The 23,884-nt window shown below is 33.2% G+C and overlaps 5 protein-coding genes across 6 annotated transcripts; 3 read left to right on the top strand and 2 right to left on the bottom strand.

Annotated features, from left to right (window-relative positions):
* The first annotated feature begins 1,858 nt into the window (after positions 1 to 1,858).
* Positions 1,859 to 3,909, top strand: LOC126673511 (NAC transcription factor 32-like). The gene is made up of 3 exons (XM_050367681.2): positions 1,859 to 2,223; positions 2,814 to 3,115; positions 3,200 to 3,909. The coding sequence occupies exons 1-3, from the start codon at positions 1,977 to 1,979 to the stop codon at positions 3,698 to 3,700; spliced, it is 1,050 nt and encodes a 349-aa protein (XP_050223638.1). The 5' UTR covers positions 1,859 to 1,976; the 3' UTR covers positions 3,701 to 3,909.
* Positions 3,910 to 4,719: 810 nt separating this feature from the next.
* LOC126673513 (60S ribosomal protein L24-like) lies at positions 4,720 to 6,116 on the top strand. Of its 2 annotated transcripts, XM_050367684.2 has the most exons (5): positions 4,720 to 4,843; positions 5,132 to 5,207; positions 5,331 to 5,432; positions 5,501 to 5,649; positions 5,760 to 6,116. In XM_050367684.2, exons 1-5 carry the CDS (start codon positions 4,833 to 4,835, stop codon positions 5,911 to 5,913), a joined length of 492 nt encoding a protein of 163 aa, XP_050223641.1. In that variant the 5' UTR covers positions 4,720 to 4,832; the 3' UTR covers positions 5,914 to 6,116. The 2 variants fall into 2 exon arrangements, with proteins under 2 accessions (XP_050223641.1, XP_050223640.1); XM_050367683.1 differs by lacking the exon at positions 4,720 to 4,843 and having other exon boundaries at positions 5,103 to 5,207.
* Positions 6,117 to 7,271: 1,155 nt separating this feature from the next.
* LOC126673509 (probable beta-1,3-galactosyltransferase 8) lies at positions 7,272 to 10,202 on the bottom strand. The gene is made up of 9 exons (XM_050367679.1): positions 10,097 to 10,202; positions 9,473 to 9,772; positions 8,975 to 9,039; positions 8,696 to 8,880; positions 8,329 to 8,586; positions 8,165 to 8,252; positions 7,823 to 7,948; positions 7,619 to 7,728; positions 7,272 to 7,529 (listed from the first exon to the last, which is right to left on the bottom strand). Exons 2-9 carry the CDS (start codon positions 9,662 to 9,664, stop codon positions 7,381 to 7,383), a joined length of 1,173 nt encoding a protein of 390 aa, XP_050223636.1. The 5' UTR covers positions 9,665 to 9,772; positions 10,097 to 10,202; the 3' UTR covers positions 7,272 to 7,380.
* Positions 10,203 to 10,476: 274 nt separating this feature from the next.
* On the bottom strand, positions 10,477 to 13,923 carry LOC126673505 (uncharacterized). The gene is made up of 10 exons (XM_050367675.2): positions 13,563 to 13,923; positions 13,409 to 13,483; positions 13,259 to 13,312; positions 13,058 to 13,136; positions 12,835 to 12,962; positions 12,478 to 12,561; positions 11,870 to 11,953; positions 11,626 to 11,777; positions 11,141 to 11,291; positions 10,477 to 10,986 (listed from the first exon to the last, which is right to left on the bottom strand). The coding sequence occupies exons 1-10, from the start codon at positions 13,902 to 13,904 to the stop codon at positions 10,621 to 10,623; spliced, it is 1,515 nt and encodes a 504-aa protein (XP_050223632.1). The 5' UTR covers positions 13,905 to 13,923; the 3' UTR covers positions 10,477 to 10,620.
* Positions 13,924 to 14,833: 910 nt separating this feature from the next.
* Positions 14,834 to 17,780, top strand: LOC126673504 (nucleolar GTP-binding protein 1-like). The gene is made up of 3 exons (XM_050367674.2): positions 14,834 to 14,936; positions 15,416 to 17,461; positions 17,584 to 17,780. The coding sequence occupies exon 2, from the start codon at positions 15,422 to 15,424 to the stop codon at positions 17,447 to 17,449; it is 2,028 nt and encodes a 675-aa protein (XP_050223631.1). The 5' UTR covers positions 14,834 to 14,936; positions 15,416 to 15,421; the 3' UTR covers positions 17,450 to 17,461; positions 17,584 to 17,780.
* Positions 17,781 to 23,884: the final 6,104 nt, after the last annotated feature.

Raw genomic sequence — 23,884 nt, 5'->3', positions numbered from 1 at the left:
AAGATAAAATAAATAGAGTCCAACGCTTACAAATTGATATTTTGAATCGAAGTCTTAAAACTCGTACCGGTGGGAAAATCAGTGTCCACAATCGGTTGAATTGGTGAAATAAAATAAATACATTCATAATTTTCTTATAATAATAAAAAAGAATACAATTAGATCCTATATATACACTTTATTTAGTTTTTAAAAATAAAAATTTAATCAATTTTTTAACAATCGGTTGGTTTTTACTTTTCCTCCAATTTAATAGTTTGCCAGTTCATGCAACTTTTTTTAGTTTATGTTGGTTGAATCTTCCAATTTTAGGCGAATAAACCCAATCTGGCCATTAATTTCCATTCAAATCGATTGAACCGACTGATTTCATCCAATTTTTCAATTAGAGCTTTGGATGATGAACAAATCTCTATACATTCGCACATAAAAAATGAAGTTATTTTCCTATTGCGTATTGGGCCTTATAATATAGTTAAAAAAAAGAAGATATTCTCATAAGCTTGCTCTCCTATCGTGTTCATACTAGTATTTGTTAAATGATTCCAGTCTTTTGTTGTCTGTCCATATAACCCTCAATTGCTCATTGGGTTGGTTCAATGACTCTTTCCGAAATAGCATTTTTGATTTCTCCGGTTTCGTTCTCTCAATCCAATATGAAGATAAAGTATATTTATTATACCTTTCATGAGTCGTTACAGGAATAACCAATTTACGGATAACAAATTTGAATAATTATATATGAAGCCGGGGCTAGGGCTCATATTGTATTTTTTGACTTGTACTTCTTGGCAGCTATTTGGCATTACGTATATTAGCACATAGAAATATTTTATGACGAATGTGCATTTTTTTGGATTTGCTCCGAATATTTAGATTTTTTAAGGAGTCGCTTATTTTCGGTTTGACACTTTTTATGTAATCGGATTGTATGATCAAATATAGGTGTGTGATCCTTATGGATTTTTTTTTGTTTTGAAGTTATTTACCAATTTAATAGTTGTTGGTTCATTTTCTATTATTTGTTGCTATATTAAATTGAGCATGCATTCCTGAAATCAGAAAACCCAACTCCAATTTGATAATAGCCAAATCAAAGATGCAAAGCAAAAATCAATTTCGTCAATTTAGCTTTAGCTAGTGCCATGAAAAATAAAATTAACTTAATTAGTTATAGCAGTTAAAAGATAAGAGTTTCTTTTTACTGTAAAGATAACAGTTTGTTATAAACTGTTAACTAAAAGATAGTGAAACAAAGACTTAATTCTTTTAAAAAAAACCACCTTGCACATTTTCTTCGTTTATACTTTGACTTTGTAAAAACAATATTTGTATCCAATTTTGGGTTTTTATATTTCATCTCTACCCAAAAGTATTAAATTGTACTCTTTTCATTTGGAAAAGAGTTTAAAACATACTTTTTTCTATTTTTAAAAATACAAATAAATCCTTAAACTTAAAAAATAATCAAATAAATCCAAATAATTAATTGATTTTTTTAATTTTATAAAATAAAAAAATTAAAAAATTATTATTATTTTTAATTTTTTATCGGAAATATTTTTTAAAAAAATTAAAAAAATAATTATTTTTAACTTTTTGAAGAAGATGGTATTTTTGTACTATTAATAATATTAATATCTAATTAGTATATAAGTTAAAAATGAAGGATTGTTTTAAACTTTTTTTCAAATAAAAAGAGTATAATTTAATACTTTTGGGTAGAGATGAAACATAAAAAACCTCAAAATTGGGTACAAATGGTGTTTTTACAAAGTCAGGGTATAAACGAAAAAAATGTAAGGTGGGTTTTTTTTGAGGAATTAAGCCTAAAACAAAATAGAGATTAGAATTTATATTTAAGAATAATCTGATTGCTAAATATACAACACTACAAATTATCCTCTCATCTTCATTAAAAGATCCCAAGAAAAACATTGTTTCACTTAAATTCAAAATTAAACACAATCAAAACAATGTTTAACAATCGAAATGAACAGTCTCAGTCTCATCAACCCAACCCACCAATTCAATCTAATTTGCCTCGTCCTACTGATCAACATTTGGATCACTTCAAAACTCATCCACCTGGTTACAGATTTTGCCCTACTGATGCCGAGCTCATTCTTGAATATCTGCAAAAGAAAGTTTATGATCAACCTCTGCCTCCACACAAGATCATGGATGTTAATCTTTATAAATTCCATCCTGAAATTCTTGCAGGTTCTTTTCTTTTCTTTAAAATCTTAATGTCATTATATATGGTTGATCTTTAAAATTTAAAATCTTTAAATTCTTGCAACTTCTTTAAACTGTCAATGTGATTATGTTTGATCTTTATAACTTCAATCTTTAAGTTCTTGCATGTTCGTTTCTTTTCTTTAAATTCTTATTGTGATTATGATTGATCTTTAAATAATTCAATCTTTAAGTTCTTGCAAGTTCCTTTCTTTTCTTTAAATTCTTATTGTGATTATGATTGATCTTTAAAACAATTCAATCTTGAACTTCTTTAAATCGTCAATGTAATTATGTTTGATCTTTATAAATTCAATCTTGCAAGTTCTTTAAATTGTCAATGATTATGATTGATCTTTATAAATTTAATCTTTCTTTCAGGTTATTTTCTTTAAATTGTCGGTGTGATTATGATTAATCTTTATTAATTCAACCTTGAAGTTCTTGCGGATTCTGTTTTTTTTTTAATTGTCAATGTGATTAAAAATTAATCTTTATGAAAAGTTAACTATAGTTATATATTCGTAGATTCAAGAATGTAGTTGATAAAGTTAATTATATGTTGTGTTCGTTAGATACATATTTGGATTATGGAGAGAAGGAATGCTACTTTTTCACACCAAGGGACAGGAAGTACAAGAATGGACTGAGACCGAATAGAGCTGCCCGCGGCGGGTACTGGAAAGCGACCGGAGGCGATAAATTTATAAGGCATGAAGGTATTGTAGTTGGAAGGAAGAGAGCTCTTGTTTTCTACATGGGAAAACCTCCAAAGGGTGATAAAACTGACTGGATTATGCACGAATTCAGACTCGAAAACCCTCCTCCGACTCGTGTGCCAAAGATCAACCCGGACACCGGAAATCCTAATATGAGGGTAAATACTCTTTCCCTAATGTGTATGTATAAATATATTTTGTTAATGTTTATGTTTAACTTGATATTATTATTTTGTTGGCAGTTGGATGATTCAGTGTTGTGCAAGATTTTTAACAAATTTGCGACTAGACATCAAGAAGCTAAGGATAATGAGGAAATTGAAGATCCAGCTGAGGAGATGGGCGATAATCATGAGATTATTGGCGACGATAATAATTCCAAACCAAAATTCTACCTTGAATCTCCTCCGACAAGCAACGAACTACCCTCATTTCACCATCAGCAGAGTCCATATCAGCATCAACAGAGTCCTTATCAGCACCAGCAGAGTCCTTTACAGCATCAGCAGAGTCCTTTACAGCATCAGCAGAGTCCATATCAGCATCTTCAGAGTCCGTATCAGCATCCTCAGAGTCCATTTCAGCACCAGCTAAGTGCAGGCTCTAGCCAGCCCCAACAACCGCAGAATGACCAGCCATTCCAGCAGCAACCAATGCAGAATAATAAGCGATTACGGAAGCAACCACCGCAGAAAACCCGCCGGGTCTTACCACAACCACCACCTAAGGGAGACCAAGACTGAATGTTGTAGCCTATAGCCCTGTAATAACTACTTACCAGTTAGTTTCATAACATTGCAACAGCAGATATGACTTATGAGGGTTATTAGCCCATATGGTACCAAAATTTTCTGTTTCTAGTTTCAGTTTAGTACATAAAACTTTACTCTGTATCAAATTGGTACCCTAAATTGAATTTAGTTTCATAATGATCTTGGACAAATTAATGAATTTTTTGAGTACCAATTTACGTTACTAATTTGATTAAGATATCACCTACCAGAGAAAATCTTTTACCAAATAGAATTTGGTAATAGCCAAATCAAATAAAGGCTATCGTGGTACATCTTTTTAAAGTGCAAAACAAAATTGTTATGGTTTCATATTAATTTCCAAATTATTAATATCTAACTTAAAGTCTAATTGAACTTTAGTGTAGTTTATAATTTTAACATGATATTTCAACTTTGACAATTTAAAATACAAACTAAAATATTTTTTTGTTATTCAGGATATCGAACAACTTTTGATAAAAATATTGATATGGACGTTGTAATATGTTTTACGATTACACCAATTAATTACAACTAATTCATTTCTAAATAATTTTGAATAAAGAAATATTACATAATAGCTAAATATATTTTTTTCATTATTGAATTATTAAGCTCTTAAAATTATTTATTTATTCAAATATTATAACTATCATTGTGCTCCTATAATTAAACTATACTTAATTTTTCGGGTAAGTTTATCATTAATTTAATTTCATATAAATCGTATGATACTAAGTTTTTTGTCAACATTTATTTATCCTGATTATAATTTTATTATTAGTTTAATTTCACATAACTTAAACATCATAATACATTAATTAAAGTGTACTATCATCTGACTAATTAATTTAATTATAAAAAATTTATAATAAAAGGTTAAAAAAATCAAGAACTTAATATTGCTAACAATAAAAGTTCACTAGCCCTATTTTGATAAAAATAAAATTACACGAGCCAGGGCCCATTGGATAGTATAAAGGGAGTATGTAAGCCCATAAATCAAAACGACATTATATTGAAGGGTGGGTTAGGGTTTCTCTGAGCATCAGCTGCAGCACCACCGGAGCGGCGACGCCATTATTGTCATCAAACTTTGGTCATGGTTCTCAAGTACGTCTCTCTTCATCATATGAATAAGCTAAACAATTTTTTGTTGGGAGATTCATTGCTGAATTTGTTCATTTCTTCTATCTGGAATTATTTTATTATTTTTTGATTGTGATTAATATTATTAGTTTAATAATATTTGTTAATGAAACTAAAACATTATCTGAATTTTACATTCTGTGTTGAATTAGGGTTTAGAATGTTGCACTGCATTGATTATTTTGTTTTATTACTATTGTGTTTTTAAGTATTTTATTGTCTATAATGCTACTTGTTTATGGCATATTTTAGGACTGAGCTTTGCCGTTTTAGCGGTGCCAAGATTTACCCTGGCAAGGGTATCAGATTTATTCGATCCGATTCTCAGGTGAATACTACTTTTAGCAGACTAACTATATTATGTTGTGTTTTATTAGCAAGTTAATGAGTATTGAAGTCTTCATTAGCACGATGATTGCCTAAAATTGGCGTTTTTCCGTTTCAATCGTAGGTTTTCCTCTTTGCCAATTCTAAATGCAAGAGATACTTCCACAATCGTTTGAAGCCATCGAAGCTTACCTGGACAGCCATGTATAGGAAGCAACACAAGAAGGTATTCATGCTTTTGAATTTTTATTCTCATGCACGATACATGAGTTGCTAATCCGTTTCTATTTACAGGACATAGCGGCTGAGTCTGTTAAGAAGAAGCGCAGAACTGCCAAGAAGCCATACTCAAGGTCTATAGTTGGTACTACATTGGAGATCATCCAGAAAAAGAGAGCTGAGAAGCCAGAGGTTCGAGATGCTGCTCGTGAAGCTGCTTTGCGGTATGTTATTTAAAAGCATGAATTGTTATTTTTACTCTTAGTTTGCTAAATTAACTCACTAAAAGTCTCTTGTGATTTGATCGTTGTTGACGAATTCCTGCTTATTTCAGTGAGATCAAGGAGAGAATCAAGAAAACCAAGGATGAAAAGAAGGCCAAGAAAGCTGAGGTGGCCTCTAAGACAAAGACCCAGGGCAAGGGTAATATGTCTAAAGGCGCTGCATCAAAGGGTCCCAAGCTTGGCGGTGGTGGTGGAAAGCGATAATTTCATATAGCCTCGTATTTTTATGAACCGAAAGTTTTGTTTACTCCATTTCATGTATGGTTACCTTTTTTTAATGTTCTTGTACTCCAACCTTGTTTTACAAATGTTTCCAAGATTTAGTGTTTGAATTTTAACTCTATTTATTTCAAAGGATTTTGAAGGCATTTGTTTTGGACAAATAGCATAATCATTCTTTTGCTTCATTCACTGTTTCCGCGTGAATTCTACTTCTATTTTAGTTTTGGATGTTACTATACATTGCGTATATTTGGGCTAGGGCTGTGCTACATAAACTGTTTAACCAAACCAAACTGATATATTTGATGTTGGATTATCGGAATCTATAGCTGTTCTTCTATGGAGAATATTGAAAACTGATCCGAGTGCTTGAGAGCCCTTCACGATATCTGGTGTAAGAGCAAGCGTTTTGTTAAGCCTTAATTTGGCGGCACTAATGCTTGAAACTGAAATCTCATGGAAGCACTTGAAAAGTCTAGACACTTAGACGAGGCCTCAACTACGACTTTTTATTGTTTCAAATATGAATAATTATCCCATATAATAGATGTGTTAAGTCATCATGAGATTATTGGTGATGATAATAATTCCTACGGCCATGAACAAAAAATTCTACTCTGAATCTCATTCGGCAGGCTACGGAGTACTTCCATTTGGTGACCATGATAATCCAGGATTTATCGCTGATCACCCGCCACCCGCTGATTTTCCTCCGCCTCCGCCTGGAAGCAGTTACAGCTACATTGATCAACTACAGCCAGCAGTAGCCAACAATTATAATCATCTGATACAGCTACCTCCTTCTGGATTTGTTTATGACTTTTATGATCATCATAATAATAATGAGATCAGCAGACTGCACGCACAACAAAGTCCATATCAGCATCAGGAGAGTGCAGGCTCTAATATGGCAAGTCTAGAAGATATTATTACATTTCCGCCGGAGAATAACCCGCTGCTCCAGCAGCAACCACTGCAAAATGACCAGCCGTTCCAGCAGCAATCACCGCAGAATAACCGGACATTCCGGCAGCAACCACCGCAGAAAACACGCCGGGTCTTACCACAGCCACCACCTAAAGGAGAAAAAGAATGAATGCTGTACTAACTAGTTATCAGTAGTTTGCATAACATTGCAGACTTGCAGTAGCATTTATGGTACCCAAAACTTTTGTTTCTAGTTTCAAATTAGTACCCTAAATTTAATTTAATTTCATACTGATCTTTACCAAATAGTCTTTTTTTGTTTGTTTTAAAGATATTTTACCAATTTAATAATTGTTGGTTTATTTTTATTATTTGTTGCTATATCAAATTGAGCATACATGCCTGGAACAAAATCAGAAAAACCAACTTGAATCTAATAGCAGCCAAATCAAATAAAGCGTATCGTGGTACATTTCCTTAAGAGTGCAAAACAAAAATTAATACTTAATTCTCTCTTTAAATTCAGAGATCAACATTCCAAACAGCACCCTCTCCTTCTCCACAAAATTCATGAACTTGTTTCATCCTCTCAACAGATTTGCATATTCCGCTGCATGACCAATCGAATGACGCCACACACACATTTCCGGCTTGCGCCTTCCATTCACAATCTGACAAGACATCAATTTCATATTGGTCATATTATTTTTAACTTAAAATACATCACATATTAATTAATTAATTACAGAATTATGATTACCTGGAGGAGTTCCACAGCACATAGCATGCTCATCTACATGCTCAACTTCCAGCCCAATAAACCAAGCTCCCAAAGATACATCTTCATTAGCATATCTATGCAATATAGGCCTGCCATGAAAAAAATAATTATAAAATTAACTTAATTAGTGAATATAATGAGTAAAATATGATTAATTAGAGTTAACATTAAGATTTAACTCACAAATTAATGGCAATATATGTAGCAAGGTCCTTAGAAATCCCATAAATTTGCCCAGTTGCATGTCTAAAGTATTTGTTCCCTTCTTCTCCAAATTTCCAATACTCTGGCTCATGGTATTTTAGCCCCCTGCATTTAAAATAATATGAATATGAATATGAATATCATATAAAGAAAAAAAATTAAACCTCCTAAAACTAGAATTAATCACTACCATCCTTACGTTTAGATCAAAATTACCGTTTTTTGAAACCGTAATTTCGGCCTAAACTCGAATAATTAACCCTTAGATTTATTTAATTGCATTATTTTCTATTCGTAGGTACTAAATAATATGAAGTGTACTTTTTAGAGAGAACCGGTCCAGACTTCATGCATCCAATGTATACTCTAGGCTTGGCTCTGTATCTTGCTAGAGTGGTAACGAGTGTACCTACAACACATCCAATATATATTATTGATTATTCAATAATTAGTATAATAAAACACGGAATTTAATTAATTATTACCTAAATTAAGATGAATATCATCATCAACTTTCATGTAAAACTCAGCATCCCAAATAGAAACTGCAGTAGAAAAATACATTCTTGTTTTGGTAGAAAGTTCATGGTATCCTTCAATGTGTTTCAGTCTCAGAAAATCTTTATGTTCTTCTTCTTCTAAATCCAACGCTTTATCAAGAACTCCGCCTGGTGTGGCGCTATGTCCGATCACAAATCGAATCACTATTCCTTTTTCTTTCTCCAGTTCCTTTAACTTATCTCCTGCATATTATAAATAACGTTATTTTAAGGTTTTCTATGTAAAAATGAAGTTTCTTGCGAAACAAGAAATGTTGATTGAATGAAGGGTTCGTGCTGCCTAGAAGAAGACCTTTTGGCATCCATGTCTGACGAACGGAATCTCTCCGTTTTCTGCTGCTGAATGCTGTGTTGATTCCGATCACGACGAATGCCTTTTGTAGAGTTTGATTGCTGTTCTGGTTTTCTGCATTAGATTGACTCGTTCGGGTTGCTGATAATTCCATTTCTAGTGTAGAAATTGTATTCTCCAGAGACCTGTAATTGTAATGTGTTTATATAGTGTTAATTTGGAATAATCACGATTTAGAATTTTAAACTAAGTAAGAATTTATGGGCTAATTATTTTTACTTCACAGCTTGATGGGTTCTCTGGACTTCTCCCATGATATCACCAGGTTGTCCTTCAACAAGTTTCTGTAAAAATTACATGTCATATATTTTAAGCTAAAAATTGAATTAATTAACCAATATATGCGTAAAGAATGGTCGAATCGAGTTGAGTCAAAATATTGTAAAATTCAAGCACGATTCGACTCTAAAATTCAAGACTTAAAACTCAATTCTACTCAATCAGATTTTTTTAGGAGCTTGAGATTGATAAAATAATTGAGACTCGAGTTTGACTCTTCTTGACTTGGTTATTGATTAATAATCTAAAAGTAAGGATATCATCATAAAAATATATATTTCGTATTTGCGAGCATATTTATGAATATCATGATATTTAAATTTGACTCGGTAATTGACTCAAGTAGCTCAAACTCGATTAACTTTGAGTTGATTTGGAGTATATATTATCAGAGTAAATACCAAGTAGCTCGTGAGTTGACTCAATTTTGAAACTTACTCGCTTGTGATCACAGTCAGGTTTGACTTCCTGAATCTTGTTGACATAATGAGGAATGAGTGGAATCTGATGATCTTTAGACTGAGAAGGATGATGAGTCCATGTCCGGCTCGTAAAAAGCGATCCCGCTATAAAACTCGCTATGCACAGTAGCAGAATCGCTTTTCCCGAGTTAATCGGTTTCGCTCTCATTTTCCTGGACTCGTTCTCAACCTGCCAAGGCCACAAACTCAGTACCAAGTACTGCAATTTCTTGACCAGCTTCTTCTCAGAAAGAAGCTGGACTCTAGTTTTTGTGGCCTGTAAGAAATTATTCATGAAAAAAACTGCATCAGAATGAGTTATGATTCTTTGTAAAAGCTGAATATATACATGTTTATGAAATTAATGAGTTTGAAGAATTATAGAAAGTTCATATCTATATATATAGCATCTTGAATTTCCAGGTCTAGGGTTTCTTAATTTGATTAAATGCAGCTGGAGAAATTAAAATGTTGGTAACTGTAATTATTGATGTTGTGGAATTCACAAAAACTGAAATTGTTGTTTATTATGAAATTAATGCAGAAGATTCAGAAATCAAATTGGAGTTTTTTGTACTAATAAATGAAAAAATTAATGTACCTGGAATTGAATTAGTGATCAAATGGCATCACAAAGATTTCTGATTTGGTATATAATGCAAGTTTTTTTTTTTTCATAACTAGTAAGGTAATTATACGGCTTTAGTTGCGGAAATCGGCAGTTTGATCATGTAATTTTCATGGTTCAACAAACTCACTTTCATTTCATTTCTAGTTAGTATTCTCATAGGTAACAATTGCGTGCCAACATTGCCAATTTTGTCTATTTGATTAGAACATCAAAACGTAACATTTCACTGCTCATTTGCCTAATTTCGAGGATTAATGTTGGAGATCACTCTACCAAATGTGTCTGTTACGAAAGCAATTTTAGCCTTGTAATGCAATAACTGTTTAAAATTGGAAAGAAAAAAACTAAACTGAAAAGAAATCAATTTCTATTTTAAATTACAAAATATTAATGTACATTGGGAATAACTCATATACATAGGAAGAACAGAGCATCCAATATAAACTTGTCATATCGAATTTATCATTCATGATCCATTTAGCAGCATTTTGCTTTTAACTAACGACAGCGATGTGGTTATTACTCAGTATTTTCTCAGTTTCCGCGCCTCCCTTTTTGTCAGACTCTTTTAAGGAAATCTCTGGTTTATTCATTATTTTAACGGGTTTTCCGAGCTTTGATTTGTCTTCCATTCTTGCAAGTTCAAGAGCCTTTTCACATACAGGAAATCCTTGATCATCCCATGACTCCAGGATAACTCCAGAGCCAATGCAGGTTCTTCCCTGGTAGAAGGCTGCAAATTGCCCTGCTGCTAGACCTTGATCATCTTCAGACAGCTGGACGTCTGCAACATCTTGTCCGTCTACTTCACCGAGTTTTATTTCCACACTGCAATCATAAAATCCAGGGCCATGCCTTACCTGGAAAGATAAAGACATTTCAAATCACCACTCATCAGTCATAAAACGTTAAATCGTTCTCTGTTGAAGTCTAACCAATTATTGCAAGTACTACAAATAAATACCAAGGAAAAGGTCTGTGATATTGCAAGTCAAAGGGAAACTGGATTTCTACCTTACACTGGAGCTGGCTGGTCTCCTTTGGAGGTAGCCCATTAAACCATCTCAAAGAGCCAACACGGAAGAAGCGCCTTCTTTTGTCAAATGAGAAATAATTTCTTGATACGAATACAACATTGTTTTTCACATCCTTCTCAACAACGTACCTGCATGAGAGGAGGAACACATAAAAAGCTACGAAAAATACCAAAGAAAAGCTCTAATATAGTTCACATGAAAATTTCATCTACAACTGAAAAAAACTTAGTGAAATATATGTAGTAACATAACATCAAAGCAAGAAAAAAAAAACAGGAAAAGAAAGAAATGTAGGTCAGACCAAAACACATAAAACTCACTAATAACTGACAATGACAAGAAAACAGAATTTCAGGTAGTATACTACATCTGTGCTTTAGAATGATCAGACTTGGTAGGAAGAGCCCTAAGGCTATATTGAAATACTATTAAAAAGTTACCAAGGATAGTCCAAGAGTATACCAGGGACCCCCAGGAAGACGCAGACCTTGTCTTTGACCAGTTGTGTAGAACCAAAATCCTCTATGGTTGCCAAGAAAATCTCCTGTATCAGCATCCAATATGACACCTTCCATCTCACCAATATGTCTTGCAACAAACTCGCTAAATTTTATCTATAAGAATGAACATTTTCAATGTGGCTAATTTTTTGGAGAAAATTTCCCTGTTCTAGAAATGCGGTTGACAATTTTTTCTGGAGAAGTACCTTGCCAAGAAAGCATATTCCTTGTGAATCCTTTCTATCTTTATTAGGTAGATTAAAAAGTGTGGCAAGTTTGCGAACTTCATCCTGCAGAACATTAGGTGAAAAGGAAAATTAGGAATAGTAAAAAAAAAACTGTGGCAGAGAGACCTTCCGCACCAGAAGAAGTTAAATCATGTGATTTACTGAAAATGTTAACGTAAGGTATTTTCATATGCTTTTGACTAGGAAAGGTAATGAGAATATAGGCAAAAGTAAACATGCAAAACGGTGCAACTACAACAAGTCTTTTCAAAGAAATCCAAATTACATAAACTTCAAATTACAATAATTTCTACTTATACTGTTATACGAAACATTTGCAATAGAGATAATATAGTCAAGAAAGAACAGCAATTATGTCACTTGTGTTGGCGGTTTTAGCGCAATTACAATGCAACAACGGCCATATACACTATCGCGCTTGTTCTTGTAAATCATAACCACAACCTAACTCATTAGAAAGATTCAATAACACTAGAAATTCTAAGCAATTCACCTATAAATTAAATAACACTACAATCAATAGAAAACCATCTATATGATATTATGACAAAATGTATTGAATAGACCTTTGGAATACCACCGAGAGGGAAAACTAGACGCCTTAGCTGCGCCTGTGAGAGATGTGAAAGGAAATAAGTTTGATCCTTCACCTGCAACGTGGAAATCAAAAATATATGACAGCAGAAAATAGACAAATCCGTAAAGTAATTATTAAGCATTTGAAATCAAGTGATTAGTGTCAAAGTTTCAAAGTAAAGATATAACAAATTAAACAAACTCCTATTGACATTTGTCTTTTGAGCACAAGGGTTTTCATTCAGAGGTATCATTTAGATTTGTGAATGTTGTGATTCAAACCATCCAAATCACAGACTCTACATAAGCATAATAAACGTTACCAAATGTGCATGTCAAATACATACCATGTCCATCGAGAGTTCCAAGGCAGATGGCTCACTCATCTGATCTGCAGGTGGGTGGATGACACTAGCGTAATGCCCAGAAGCAACATAATCAAACGGCATGCTATTGATAGCATCCATGAATGCACCTGATTTTAAAATGAAAATAATTATAAACTAAAACCAAGATTCTCAAACACCAAATTAGACTAACTCAATTATAATATCTACCTTTGAGACATACCAAACTTAATTCTTGTATTGCAGAGAACATCTGGATTCGGAGTACGACCACAACGATACTCCTGGATAATGTAAGACACCTGAAAAGTTGACCACCAATTTTCATGACTTCACAAACCACAAAATCTCCTATCAAAAGCCAGCCATTATAAAACTGTAATTACATCAACAAACTACTACGCCGAGGTTAAATAAATCATACCACATTTTTCCAGTATTCATCAGTCAAATGCACAACTTCTAACGGTACATCAACCTGAAAAATCAATTACATTTAATTACAGTTACAAACTCATCGTTCCGTTAGCGAAAAATTAAATTAAAAATTCAAGAAAAATAATAAAAAATAAACCTGATCACAAACAGCTTTAGCATACTTTAAATCATCTTCCCATGGACATTCTGACCAAAAATTCTCAAAGTCTTCCTACACAAAACAAACTCATCAGAACCAGCTAATAATTCTAGTAATATTAAAATAAAATAAAATATAAAAACCGCCATACCTGGAACCAAATTTTGAGGTAAAAGGCGGTGCAGCGATGGCCAGCGGCGCGGAGGAGACGGAGAGCGACGCTGCTATCGACACCGCCACTAAGGAGGACAGCGATTCTAAGATTATTTTTCTCCGGCATGCAGCAAGATAAGTAATTAGATTCAATTGCACCTGAACCGGCTGTAATACTGTTATTCAGATTGGTACAATTTGACACCGCCGGTGAGGTGAAGGATTGAATTTTTTTCGGAAATTGCGGTAAATATAATTGTTTTGGCGGTAAAAGAGAGGGAAGTAACGGCGGTTTGAAATAGACCGTTGCGAGTGGTTTCACCATTGCTAACCTGAACATTGTTTGTTTGAGGTGGATAGAGCGAGAGGTCGGGGAAGTGATGGCAAGTCTGTAAAATGGAGCTTGGTTAATTACTGATCTACCCCTAAAATTGTTTTCGTTATGCTTCTCCACACAATTGGTGCTTAAAACCTCAACTTGTTTTTAGTGCAATTTGACCATTATTTTCTTACCCAAATATAATAGGATTATGATTTATAGTTTATTATTTTGTAGAAACTTGTTAAACTATAAATTTTGTTTTATCTGGATTTTTAATGGTTTAGATTATGAATTTTGGGATGTTGTTTGGTTTTAAGATCTACAATAGTCAATGAGGCCTATTTTAGTTAAAGCGTTCTAGTACGTTCCTGAAATTTTGACTTTGAGTCTCAGTAGGTTTATTAGTTTTAAGTCGATTTTAAAAAATAAAAATCTAGCTACTATCTACTAATTTAATTAGATTATGTCTCTGCTAGAAAAAATCTACAGTATAATATTTTATGGTTTAAATGGTTGATTTATTATTTAAGGCTTAGTATTTTAATTTAAAATATAGAATGTATAGTTCATGATTTGAAATTGAATTTAATAATTTTTTTACTAAAAGACATCAAAATGTTATATATTAAAGTTTTTAAATGCTCTAATAATTTAATTAGGTTAAGTAAACCAATATTATGTTTGAATTTAAATAGTTTCTATTAATTTATTGCTAATTATTTTGATATATAATTTTATTTATTTGAGCTATAATCCATGATTTGATATTTGAAAAAAGAAATACATTTTTTAAAAAAATCTATGAAGTAAAGGTGCAAATTGCAATAGACGATATTTAGGGAAGAGATGCTAAAAGAAGAAAGATAAAGGATCAATAGAACCCTTTTTACATCTCATTGAAAGGCCAATTTAGTCTTTTGAGCCACAAAACCCTTTTATTTCCTTAACCTATATATAAGCTGCTTCTATTTCTTGTTCCTCTTTCTCTTAAACCCTAGTACAGGGCCGCAGTTGTGCCCCCCCAATTTCCAGTGATTCAATTTTCAAGAGGTAAAGTTTTTCATATCTTCAATTTCATCCTTTTTCCTTCAAATTCATTTATTTAGCTGATTTAGTTTTGTTGCTGTCTGGAATAATTCGTTCTTTGTTAAATCTGCAATTCATTTTTAGGTACTAACGTGATTAATTTTGTTTGACAATTGTCGTTATGGATTTTTTAAAGTTATATGATTGATTAATTAATTTAAGGTCTGAATCGTTGTCCCTAAATATTATGAAATTTCTGTTATTTTTATACTAATTGCCCTGAATTAATCTAGCTGATTACAATCACTTACAGATAATATTTGCATTAATTGAATATTTATCTAATCAGTGTTAGACTAATTGTTTTAGATTTTGTTTCTTTGCTAATTTTATCATGTTTATGGTGAGCCCGGATTGTATTTAATTTTGTTACTGTAAGATGTATGCGGAATAGAGTCTACGAGTATCGTTCAATGCTAACTAGGTGAGCGTCTATGTTTCAGGAAACAATGGTTCAGTACAATTTTAAGAAGATCACCGTGGTCCCCAGCGGGAAGGACTTCATTGATATCATCCTTTCTCGGACTCAAAGGCAAACACCGACAGTTGTTCACAAGGGATATGCCATTTCTCGACTTCGTCAGTTTTATATGCGTAAAGTCAAGTATACCCAGACGAATTTTCACGAGAAGCTTTCCGCAATAGTTGATGAGTTTCCTCGGCTGGATGATATTCATCCTTTCTATGGTGATCTCCTTCATGTTCTTTACAACAAAGATCATTACAAGCTTGCCCTTGGCCAAGTTAACACTGCCAGGAATCTCATTAGTAAGATCGCTAAGGATTATGTGAAATTGTTGAAATATGGGGATTCACTGTATCGGTGTAAATCGTTGAAGGTTGCTGCTCTTGGTCGGATGTGTACTGTGATTAAGAGGATTGGTCCTAGTTTAGCTTATCTGGAGCAAATCAGACAACATATGGCCAGGCTGCCTTCGATTGATCCAAACACTCGAACTATCTTAATTTGTGGCTATCCCAATGTTGGCAAGAGCTCCTTCATCAACAAGATCACTAGGGCCGATGTGGATGTGCAGCCTTATGCTTTCACCACTAAGTCGCTCTTTGTAGGTCATACTGACTACAAGTACCTGAGATACCAAGTGATTGACACGCCTGGGATTTTGGACCGACCTTTTGAAGATCGTAATATTATTGAGATGTGCAGTATCACAGCACTTGCACATCTGCGAGCGGCTGTGCTGTTCTTCTTGGATGTCTCAGGGTCATGCGGCTACAGCGTTGCTCAACAAGCAGCTCTCTTCCATAGTATCAAGTCCCTTTTTATGAACAAGCCCTTGATCGTTGTCTGCAACAAGACAGATTTAATGCCGTTGGAAAATATATCAGAGGAAGACAGGAAACTGGTCATGGAGATGAAAGCAGAAGCTATGAAAACTGTGTTCGGTCAGGGAGGTGAACCTACAGAAGATGAGGGTGTGCTTCTGACCATGAGTGCATTGACAGAGGAGGGGGTTATTGCTGTGAAGAATGCAGCTTGTGAGCGGTTACTGGATCAGCGGGTGGAATTGAAAATGAAATCCAAAAAGATTAACGACTGCTTGAATAGGTTCCATGTTGCAATACCAAAGTTGCGTGACCACAAAGAAAGGCCACCTTGTATTCCTCAGGCAGTTTTGGAAGCTAAAGCGAAGCAAGCAGAAGAGGCAGCAGAGAAGGAGAAGAGAAAAACAGAAAAGGAACTGGAGGATGAAAATGGTGGTGCAGGTGTATACTCCGCTAGTTTGAAGAAGCACTATATCTTAGCCCATGATGAATGGAAAGAAGATGTAATGCCAGAAATTCTTGATGGCCATAATGTTTATGACTTCATTGATCCTGATATCCTGCAAAGGCTCGAAGAGTTGGAAAAAGAAGAAGGCATTCGGCAGGAAGAAGGAGAAGATGAGGATTTTGAAATGGATGGTGACGAGTTGACTCCAGAACAGAGAGAAAATTTTGCTGCAATCAGGAAAAAGAAAAACTTACTCATTCAAGAGCATAGAATTAAGAAGAGCACGGCAGAGAGTCGGCCCACCGTGCCTAGGAAATTTGATAAGGAAAGGAAGTTCACTACAGAGAGAATGGGCAGACAGCTCAGCTCTTTAGGGATAGATCCCTCTTTGGCAATTAGTCGTGCCCGCAGCCGGTCATTGTCAAGGGGCCGCAAAAGAGAGAGGTCTGTTGCCAAAGATGGCGGTGATGCAATGGATATGGATGTCGACCAACCAAATAAGAAACAAAGACTATCTAGATCTCGATCACGGTCTAAGTCACGGCCTCTAAATGAGCTTGTTCCTGGAGAGGGTTTCAAGGATACAGCTCAGAAAATGAAAGGTATTAAGCTTCATAAGAAATCTGCGAAAAAGAGGAATAAGGATGCTCGGAAGGGAGAAGCTGATAGAGTTATTCCTACTCTCAGGCCTAAGCACTTGTTTTCCGGGAAACGCTCCATTGGAAAGACCGACAGACGTTGATCACTTAATAAGGTTTGGCACATGCTTGCAGTTTACTTCTTGCTTGTGTTTTAGATTGGCCTTTTGTGCAATTGATGAAGGAAATCCAAAGCTAAAGAAAGCTAATACCTGCTCTTTTTTGTCCTGCCTTTCAGGGAGATGTTCAAGTATTACTTACTGAAGCGTATTGAATCGCAGACTGTCTTTGCTGCTTTAATTTTGGTAGTGATTGAAGGTTTTTGTATTGAATTTTTTAGTATTGATATGAACAATTTTGTACCAGAGTTTGAATTGTTGTTTAATGCTTTTAATTATTTAAGGTGAGTGGAGTAAAGATGATATTTACATGTTTTTTCTGGGTTTTGTTCCCAAATTTCCATTTATCTATTCAACTCAGAGTTCGAGAATTCAAGCATTCTGAACTAAATAAGTAGCATATTATCAATCTAGAATTCACTATTTACTTTCCGTGCAATTATAAATTATCAACTGCCATTGTCAAACTCTTTAATCAAAATTGATCAAATTTGCAAATGACAGGCGAGATCAATACATCCGCTCTTCCATGCGCATAGTTCTCTCTTTCAGTTCAGGAGCGTTCGAGTTCTGTGAATTTCCTCAGGCAAATTCACAATTACACTCTCATAAACTTTCATTCTGGCCTATAGTCAAACCAGAGTCTAAACTAATCAAATCAGAGTTTCAACTAACCGAATCAAGAATCATAACTCAACGGATAATCTTGAAGAACTTGGATTCATTCATAATAAACAGGCTAACAATTATTTATTTTCTTTATCAGGTTTTGATTAATTGAATCCAACAAATGAATTAGATGAAGTCCTTGTATTTCCATTGATTATAAAAACCCTTGTAGTCTGTAGAAGCAAATGTTTGGTTTATCGACGATCATAATACAAAATATTCATGTTCGTTGAATAGAAAAACCTCGACATGCTAATGCTGAACGAACGGAAGGAGGTTAATTATTTTAGATTCATAGAACATGCTAGTGCTGGATTCAAATGGATAGAGAATAGCTGTTTGGTGCTTTAAGTAGGCTTTCTCTTGGCCTTCCTTTGGCTTGCAAATTGAAATTTGTTGCTAATTATGCTTTGTTTTCTAGGGGGGCCTTAACCAGCACCTAGTTTTAGTTGTTGGTTTTTTTATCTTTCTTTCTAATGATAGATTATGAAGCAACAAATCATAATTTCTTTTATGAAGTTGCTTCATCGCTCTGTTTTATTCATTAATCTACTTAGTGGAATATTTTATCAAGCAACAAAATACCTTTTTATTGTATTTTGGAATTGAAAGAATAAGTGTGAGACACCAATTATGAATATCAAGATTTACTACATATAGGTTTAAGTTCTTGTGTATGATTTGACATTTTCCAACATTTTTCACGTCTCGCTCAAACTGTTTTAATTTGTATATTTAATTCTATTTTATGTCACCTTGTCCTCTTGATAGATTCACTTTGATGCTTAAGTCGGTAAAAATTAAAAGTGTAAAAAGTAACAAAAATGACAATTACTTATCATTTACTTTTTGGTGAGAGATTATCTTTTTTATTTTTGATGTGTATGAAGCACCGATACGGTTATGCGTACGGGTACGGGGAACAACAATTTCTTAAAAAATAGGATATGGGTAATGGCGGGGACATGACAAATTTTTTCTAAAAACATATATTTACTCATATAGAAGTGAGTAAAGCTTCTAATTGAATTCTAGTAGAAATATAGAAGAACTAGAAGAAGTAAGTATATAGATGATTTGAAGAGTTTGTATGTTGTGTTTAGGCAAAAGCCCATTGTTGTAGCATGTTTGGTTGCTGCCACAACACATGTTTTTTTTAGGGTTAATATCATAAAAATTCACCAACTTTACACGTTTTCTCATTTTAATCATGTAGTTTAAATTTTCTCATTTTCATGCACGAACTACCACTTTTTTTCAAATTCATGCACGGTGCTGAGGTGTCACGACTCAATTGCTGTAATTCGCTGAGGTGGAGGTCATTTTACACCGATAAATGAGTGCCACCTCAGCACCGTGCATGAATTTGGGAAAAAGTGGTAGTTCGTGCATGAAAATGGGAAAATTTAAACTGCGTGATTAAAATGAAAAAACGTGTAAAGTTCATGATTTTTTTTTACATTAACCCTTTTTTTTATAATTATAATTAGAATTAGGGTAATACAGCTTGTTGTCTAATTGGGTTCGGGTCTTAGGTCCATTTACATAAGGTTCGTATAAAAGAAGATCCATTTTAAAAGATTTCAAATTAACAAAAGTACCCCAAAGGTGTCCCCGCCGTGTCCCCTCCCTTTGAACAGTCAAAAGTGTCGGGACACGGGATTTGCCATGTCGGGTACGTATCCCCGCCATGTCCCTTTCCCCTAAATACGGCACTTCAGAGGAGTGTTGGTGCTTCATATTATTCCGATGCGGGACTTTGGTTCAACACCTTCATCTCTCATGAATAACGGAGCTGAACTGGAATCATTTGTTCCACTTTTAAATCATTTTTGTATATTTTTGTATGACTAACTACTAGTTTCGATATATAGCACATTTTTTTCTTGTGCTGAATGTTATTTTCTTATAATAGTAGCAATTCTAACTTTATGTTTTGGCTTTATTACAGATTGATGCAACATTTTCTCTGTAGACTGCTTAAAAAATTTAGCCACATGCTTAACATTTTGATATAAAAAATTATGATGTGATGACCTTTTGAAGAAGCTGTAAGCACTTCTTTTCTTATCAATTTTTTCTTCTTTTTATTAAATTTTTCAAAATGTGAAAGTTACATATTTGTCGGCATGTTTCATAGTCATTATTCAGATTTAAACTTTTTTTTTGAATTCTAAAATTTTTGCAAATTTCACATTCATTTTTATACCCCACCAAATATCTCTGGCATTAAATAATAAAATGTTTTACATTGCATTACTAGGTTTTGTTTAGGTTCCTTCCTAATTGGGCCAATCTCATAAAATTAAAGGCATGTTTACTTATTACTGGAGTAACCTTAACAGGCACAGACAAAACTTTGGCATGAGTAACAGTAGGAACAAAGCATTAAAAAGTTGAGCCTTGAGTACTTTCCAATATTTCTTGAGTCCTTTTTTGTTCATAATATATTTTAAAAGTTGGCTTTACTTGAATTAGCATAAACATAAATGTTATGACCCAATTCATTATAGTCTTTAAACATCTTTGTATTCTTAAGTGTATAACTTGAATTTTCTGATTTTACTATGTCTACTACTTACTAACTAGGTAGCAGGAAATGTAAATAGAAAACGACACCAAACAGACACGGGAAAATGAAAAAAATTTGAAATGAAAAACACGAAACATGGGGGAAACAAGTAAATAATAAAAAAAAATATAGAGATATATTTATAATATTAAAAATTATAAGATATTATATATATTAAATTTTATTTATATATTTATGTTAATTAATAAAATAAATTAAATATAATTAAATTCAATAAAAATAAGAAGATAATTTTATTGTAAATAAAGTAAACAATAAAAAATCTGGATAATTGATCCAAAAAAATTATTAGTTGAAAACTTTTTAGATTTTTTATAACTATAATAAATTTTTTTTATTTACAGAATCGGTCCGAAACGTTTCCTTATGGGTTCCCGAGAGTTTCTGAGATTTTCAGGTTTTCAAAACAGGACACACAACTTTATCGATGTTTCCGTGCTTCTTAGCTTACTAATATACTTTGTTTAATGTTTATTCATAAATTAAATTAATGCTTTGCCTAATGTTGGGGCATGAGTCATCAAATTGTAAGCAAGTGCAGTTTCTCTGCTAGAAATTCTGCTCTTGCTTGTCACTAGAATGAGTCTTTTAAAAATCGAACTGGTAGCCGAACCGATAAAGTCATCGGTTTCCAGTTCAATCGATTAAATCGGTTCATTAATGACTGGTTTAATTGGTTCAATAAATTTAGAAAAAATTAAAAAAATTCTGATTCACTGGTTCAATCCAATTTAACCCGGTTTAACATTTGATTTTTACCGGCTTAATTCAGTCCAATCCGGTTCAACCAAAAAATCCGGTCTTTTGCAGTTTTAGATCGGACTATTGACCGTTTTGCGGTTTAATCGGTCCGACCGGCCGGTCTAGTCCGGTTCTTAAACACTAACTAGAATATACTGTAATTATGATATATTTGGAAGTCAATATTATCATGATGTTTTTTAACGAAATGATTGAAATTCTGATAAGACTGTAAATTTTTGGATATTTAACCTATCCCCACCCACAAATCTAAAATTGCCGCACCATATGTTCAATGAGCACATAATTTGATTGTAGAATCTCTTTTATCCTGTCCACTTACTTGATGGAATACTAGAATTTTGGCCCCAAATTGACATTTTTTGCCTTTTGAGCACATGTCTTGAAAAAACTTTTTTGATCCTTTTAAACTTTTTTGTATAAGTGTAGATAACGTGTCATGTATTTAATGGATAGTTCATAATCCTACGTGGCGAACTAGGTTCACACAAGAATTTCTCTGTAAAATGATAGAAAATAACAAGAATGCAATATATTTTGGATGAGCTTCCAATTAATTCTAAAACACTTTGGTGTCCGACTTAAGTGGCCGACCATTTATCTCCCTCAACTTGCAAGTGATGGTCAATTAGTACGTATTTTAATTTTATAGTCAATTTAGTCCTAAACTTAGCTTCTTTTTATCAATTTATCCGATTCTTACACCTGATTCGGCGCGTGTTGCTCACCTCCGATCTTAATTATTATGCTAGAATGGGGCATTATTATGTAAATATTCTAGAAATCAGCTCCTATGTTCTCCTTTTTGGTTGGAGAACTTGTCAGGTTTTCATTAGATAAGGAGAAACTTTAGATTCATTGGCCTATCATCAGAGAAACTGATATGGCAATTTTTGTTTGGCTGACAAGAAACTGTTATAGTATTTCACTTTCCGGCATTCTAGAAGATAATTTTTCAAATCTTGAATGTAACTAAAGAAAACCCTACCAAATTTTACTGCCTCCTGCCGACAACATACATATCTTTAATCTCTGCATACTACATTATATCATATGCATGCAGTAATATTATTGTGTTCAAGAAACTGAAATCAATTAATTTGTCTGTTTCATCTTTTATTTCTTTTATATTCCATACCCTATTTCTTTTGCTTGCTCTGGAAATAAAATATGTCAATAGAAAACTGAAAATTCAAGGCAAAAGAATCTGTTTGCTTGTATCACAAGTCAGTCTTCTGTAGCAAAATGAAACAATATATTTTTAATGAACATTTATCATTGGTGCTTAATTAATTAGTTTGTATGAAGTTATAAGAAAACAGTTCACATCAAGAATCAGACACACAGCATGCTCCGGATTCGGTTGATAAATTGTTTTAGCATTATATATTAAATATGATCACAAAGGTATTTATGTCTTATTCTTTCTTTTAATTTATTACCTCTAATATGAATAGTTTAAGGTTTTGAATTTCTTCATGGTGGAGTAGTTTGTACTACTCTGAGCAATCTGAAGCCTAAACGTGTGCTTTGTAATGCCAATGAAATCATCCTTAAATATATGATGTGGACCATTTTGCATTTTCCATAAGTTTATTTATTACTTGGAAATATATTTTAATATATAGTCTTATTATTAACTTATTAACTATCTTCAAATACACGTGTGGGGATTATGTGAATTGGAAGCAAATATCTTGGCTTGGTTATGAAACAAAACTTTTTCTATACATCCTTATTTTTATATTTTCTGTGTGTGTGTGTGACTGTGTGTTGTTTTTTCTTCTTTCTTTTTTCTGTTGTTTTAGTCCCTGAATGTCTGTTACACAGGATAATTGATTCTGAAGATCACTGAACTTTCGAATTTTTTATTTTAGTCACTAAATTATTATTTTTTCATTTTAATCACTGAACTTTCATTTTTTTTCATTTTGATATTTCAGGCCAAAAATACTTAGGTGGCAGCCGGAAGGTGACATGTGACAACCGGATTTTACAAATTTTACTTTGAAAATTTATCATACATACATAATTTCACTTTGAAAATGAATTCCGGCTGCCATCTAAGCATTTTTGGCCGGAAAATACCAAAATGAAAATAAATGAAAGTTCGGTGATCAAAATAAAAAAAGAATAGTTTAGTGACTAAAATAAAAAAACTCAAAAGTTCACCGATCTTCAAGATCAATTACCCGTGTTATACATGTATATATATAAGGGTTAAATTTTTTTACGGTTACCAAAACATAGTTTTTTTACAAAACGGTTACCGACATATTAAAAATACAAAATGGTTATCGAATTATAAAAAATCACAAAACAACTACCGAACTACATTTTTTAATAAAATAGTTATCGGCTCGCTACTTGAATATACATTTTGCCTCGTCCAAATT

This window comes from Mercurialis annua, linkage group LG3, assembly GCF_937616625.2.
Source record: "Mercurialis annua linkage group LG3, ddMerAnnu1.2, whole genome shotgun sequence".
In the NCBI taxonomy this organism is placed as follows: domain Eukaryota; kingdom Viridiplantae; phylum Streptophyta; class Magnoliopsida; order Malpighiales; family Euphorbiaceae; genus Mercurialis; species Mercurialis annua.
The sequence above is the reverse complement of the archived record's forward strand: the minus strand, read 5'-3'. Positions and strand labels throughout refer to the sequence as shown.

What these genes read in the sequence shown, in the direction of transcription:
- LOC126673511 (XM_050367681.2), top strand. Translation starts at nt 1,977, where the DNA reads ATGTTTAACAATCGAAATGAACAGTCTCAGTCTCATCAACCCAACCCA. An exon ending in CCATCCTGAAATTCTTGCAG is followed by an intron (nt 2,224 to 2,813) that starts GTTCTTTTCTTT and finishes TGTGTTCGTTAG; the next exon opens with ATACATATTTGGATTATGGA. An exon ending in CCGGAAATCCTAATATGAGG is followed by an intron (nt 3,116 to 3,199) that starts GTAAATACTCTT and finishes TTTTGTTGGCAG; the next exon opens with TTGGATGATTCAGTGTTGTG.
- LOC126673513 (XM_050367683.1), top strand. Translation starts at nt 5,118, where the DNA reads ATGGCATATTTTAGGACTGAGCTTTGCCGTTTTAGCGGTGCCAAGATT. An exon ending in TTATTCGATCCGATTCTCAG is followed by an intron (nt 5,208 to 5,330) that starts GTGAATACTACT and finishes TTTCAATCGTAG; the next exon opens with GTTTTCCTCTTTGCCAATTC. An exon ending in ATAGGAAGCAACACAAGAAG is followed by an intron (nt 5,433 to 5,500) that starts GTATTCATGCTT and finishes TTCTATTTACAG; the next exon opens with GACATAGCGGCTGAGTCTGT.
- LOC126673509 (XM_050367679.1), bottom strand. Translation starts at nt 9,664, where the DNA reads ATGAGAGCGAAACCGATTAACTCGGGAAAAGCGATTCTGCTACTGTGC. An exon ending in CTGACTGTGATCACAAGCGA is followed by an intron (nt 9,040 to 9,472) that starts GTAAGTTTCAAA and finishes TAATTTTTACAG; the next exon opens with AAACTTGTTGAAGGACAACC. An exon ending in GGACCGGTTCTCTCTAAAAA is followed by an intron (nt 7,949 to 8,164) that starts GTACACTTCATA and finishes TTTTAAATGCAG; the next exon opens with GGGGCTAAAATACCATGAGC.
- LOC126673505 (XM_050367675.2), bottom strand. Translation starts at nt 13,904, where the DNA reads ATGTTCAGGTTAGCAATGGTGAAACCACTCGCAACGGTCTATTTCAAA. An exon ending in ACCTCAAAATTTGGTTCCAG is followed by an intron (nt 13,484 to 13,562) that starts GTATGGCGGTTT and finishes TGTTTTGTGTAG; the next exon opens with GAAGACTTTGAGAATTTTTG. An exon ending in GAATATGCTTTCTTGGCAAG is followed by an intron (nt 11,778 to 11,869) that starts GTACTTCTCCAG and finishes TCATTCTTATAG; the next exon opens with ATAAAATTTAGCGAGTTTGT.
- LOC126673504 (XM_050367674.2), top strand. Translation starts at nt 15,422, where the DNA reads ATGGTTCAGTACAATTTTAAGAAGATCACCGTGGTCCCCAGCGGGAAG.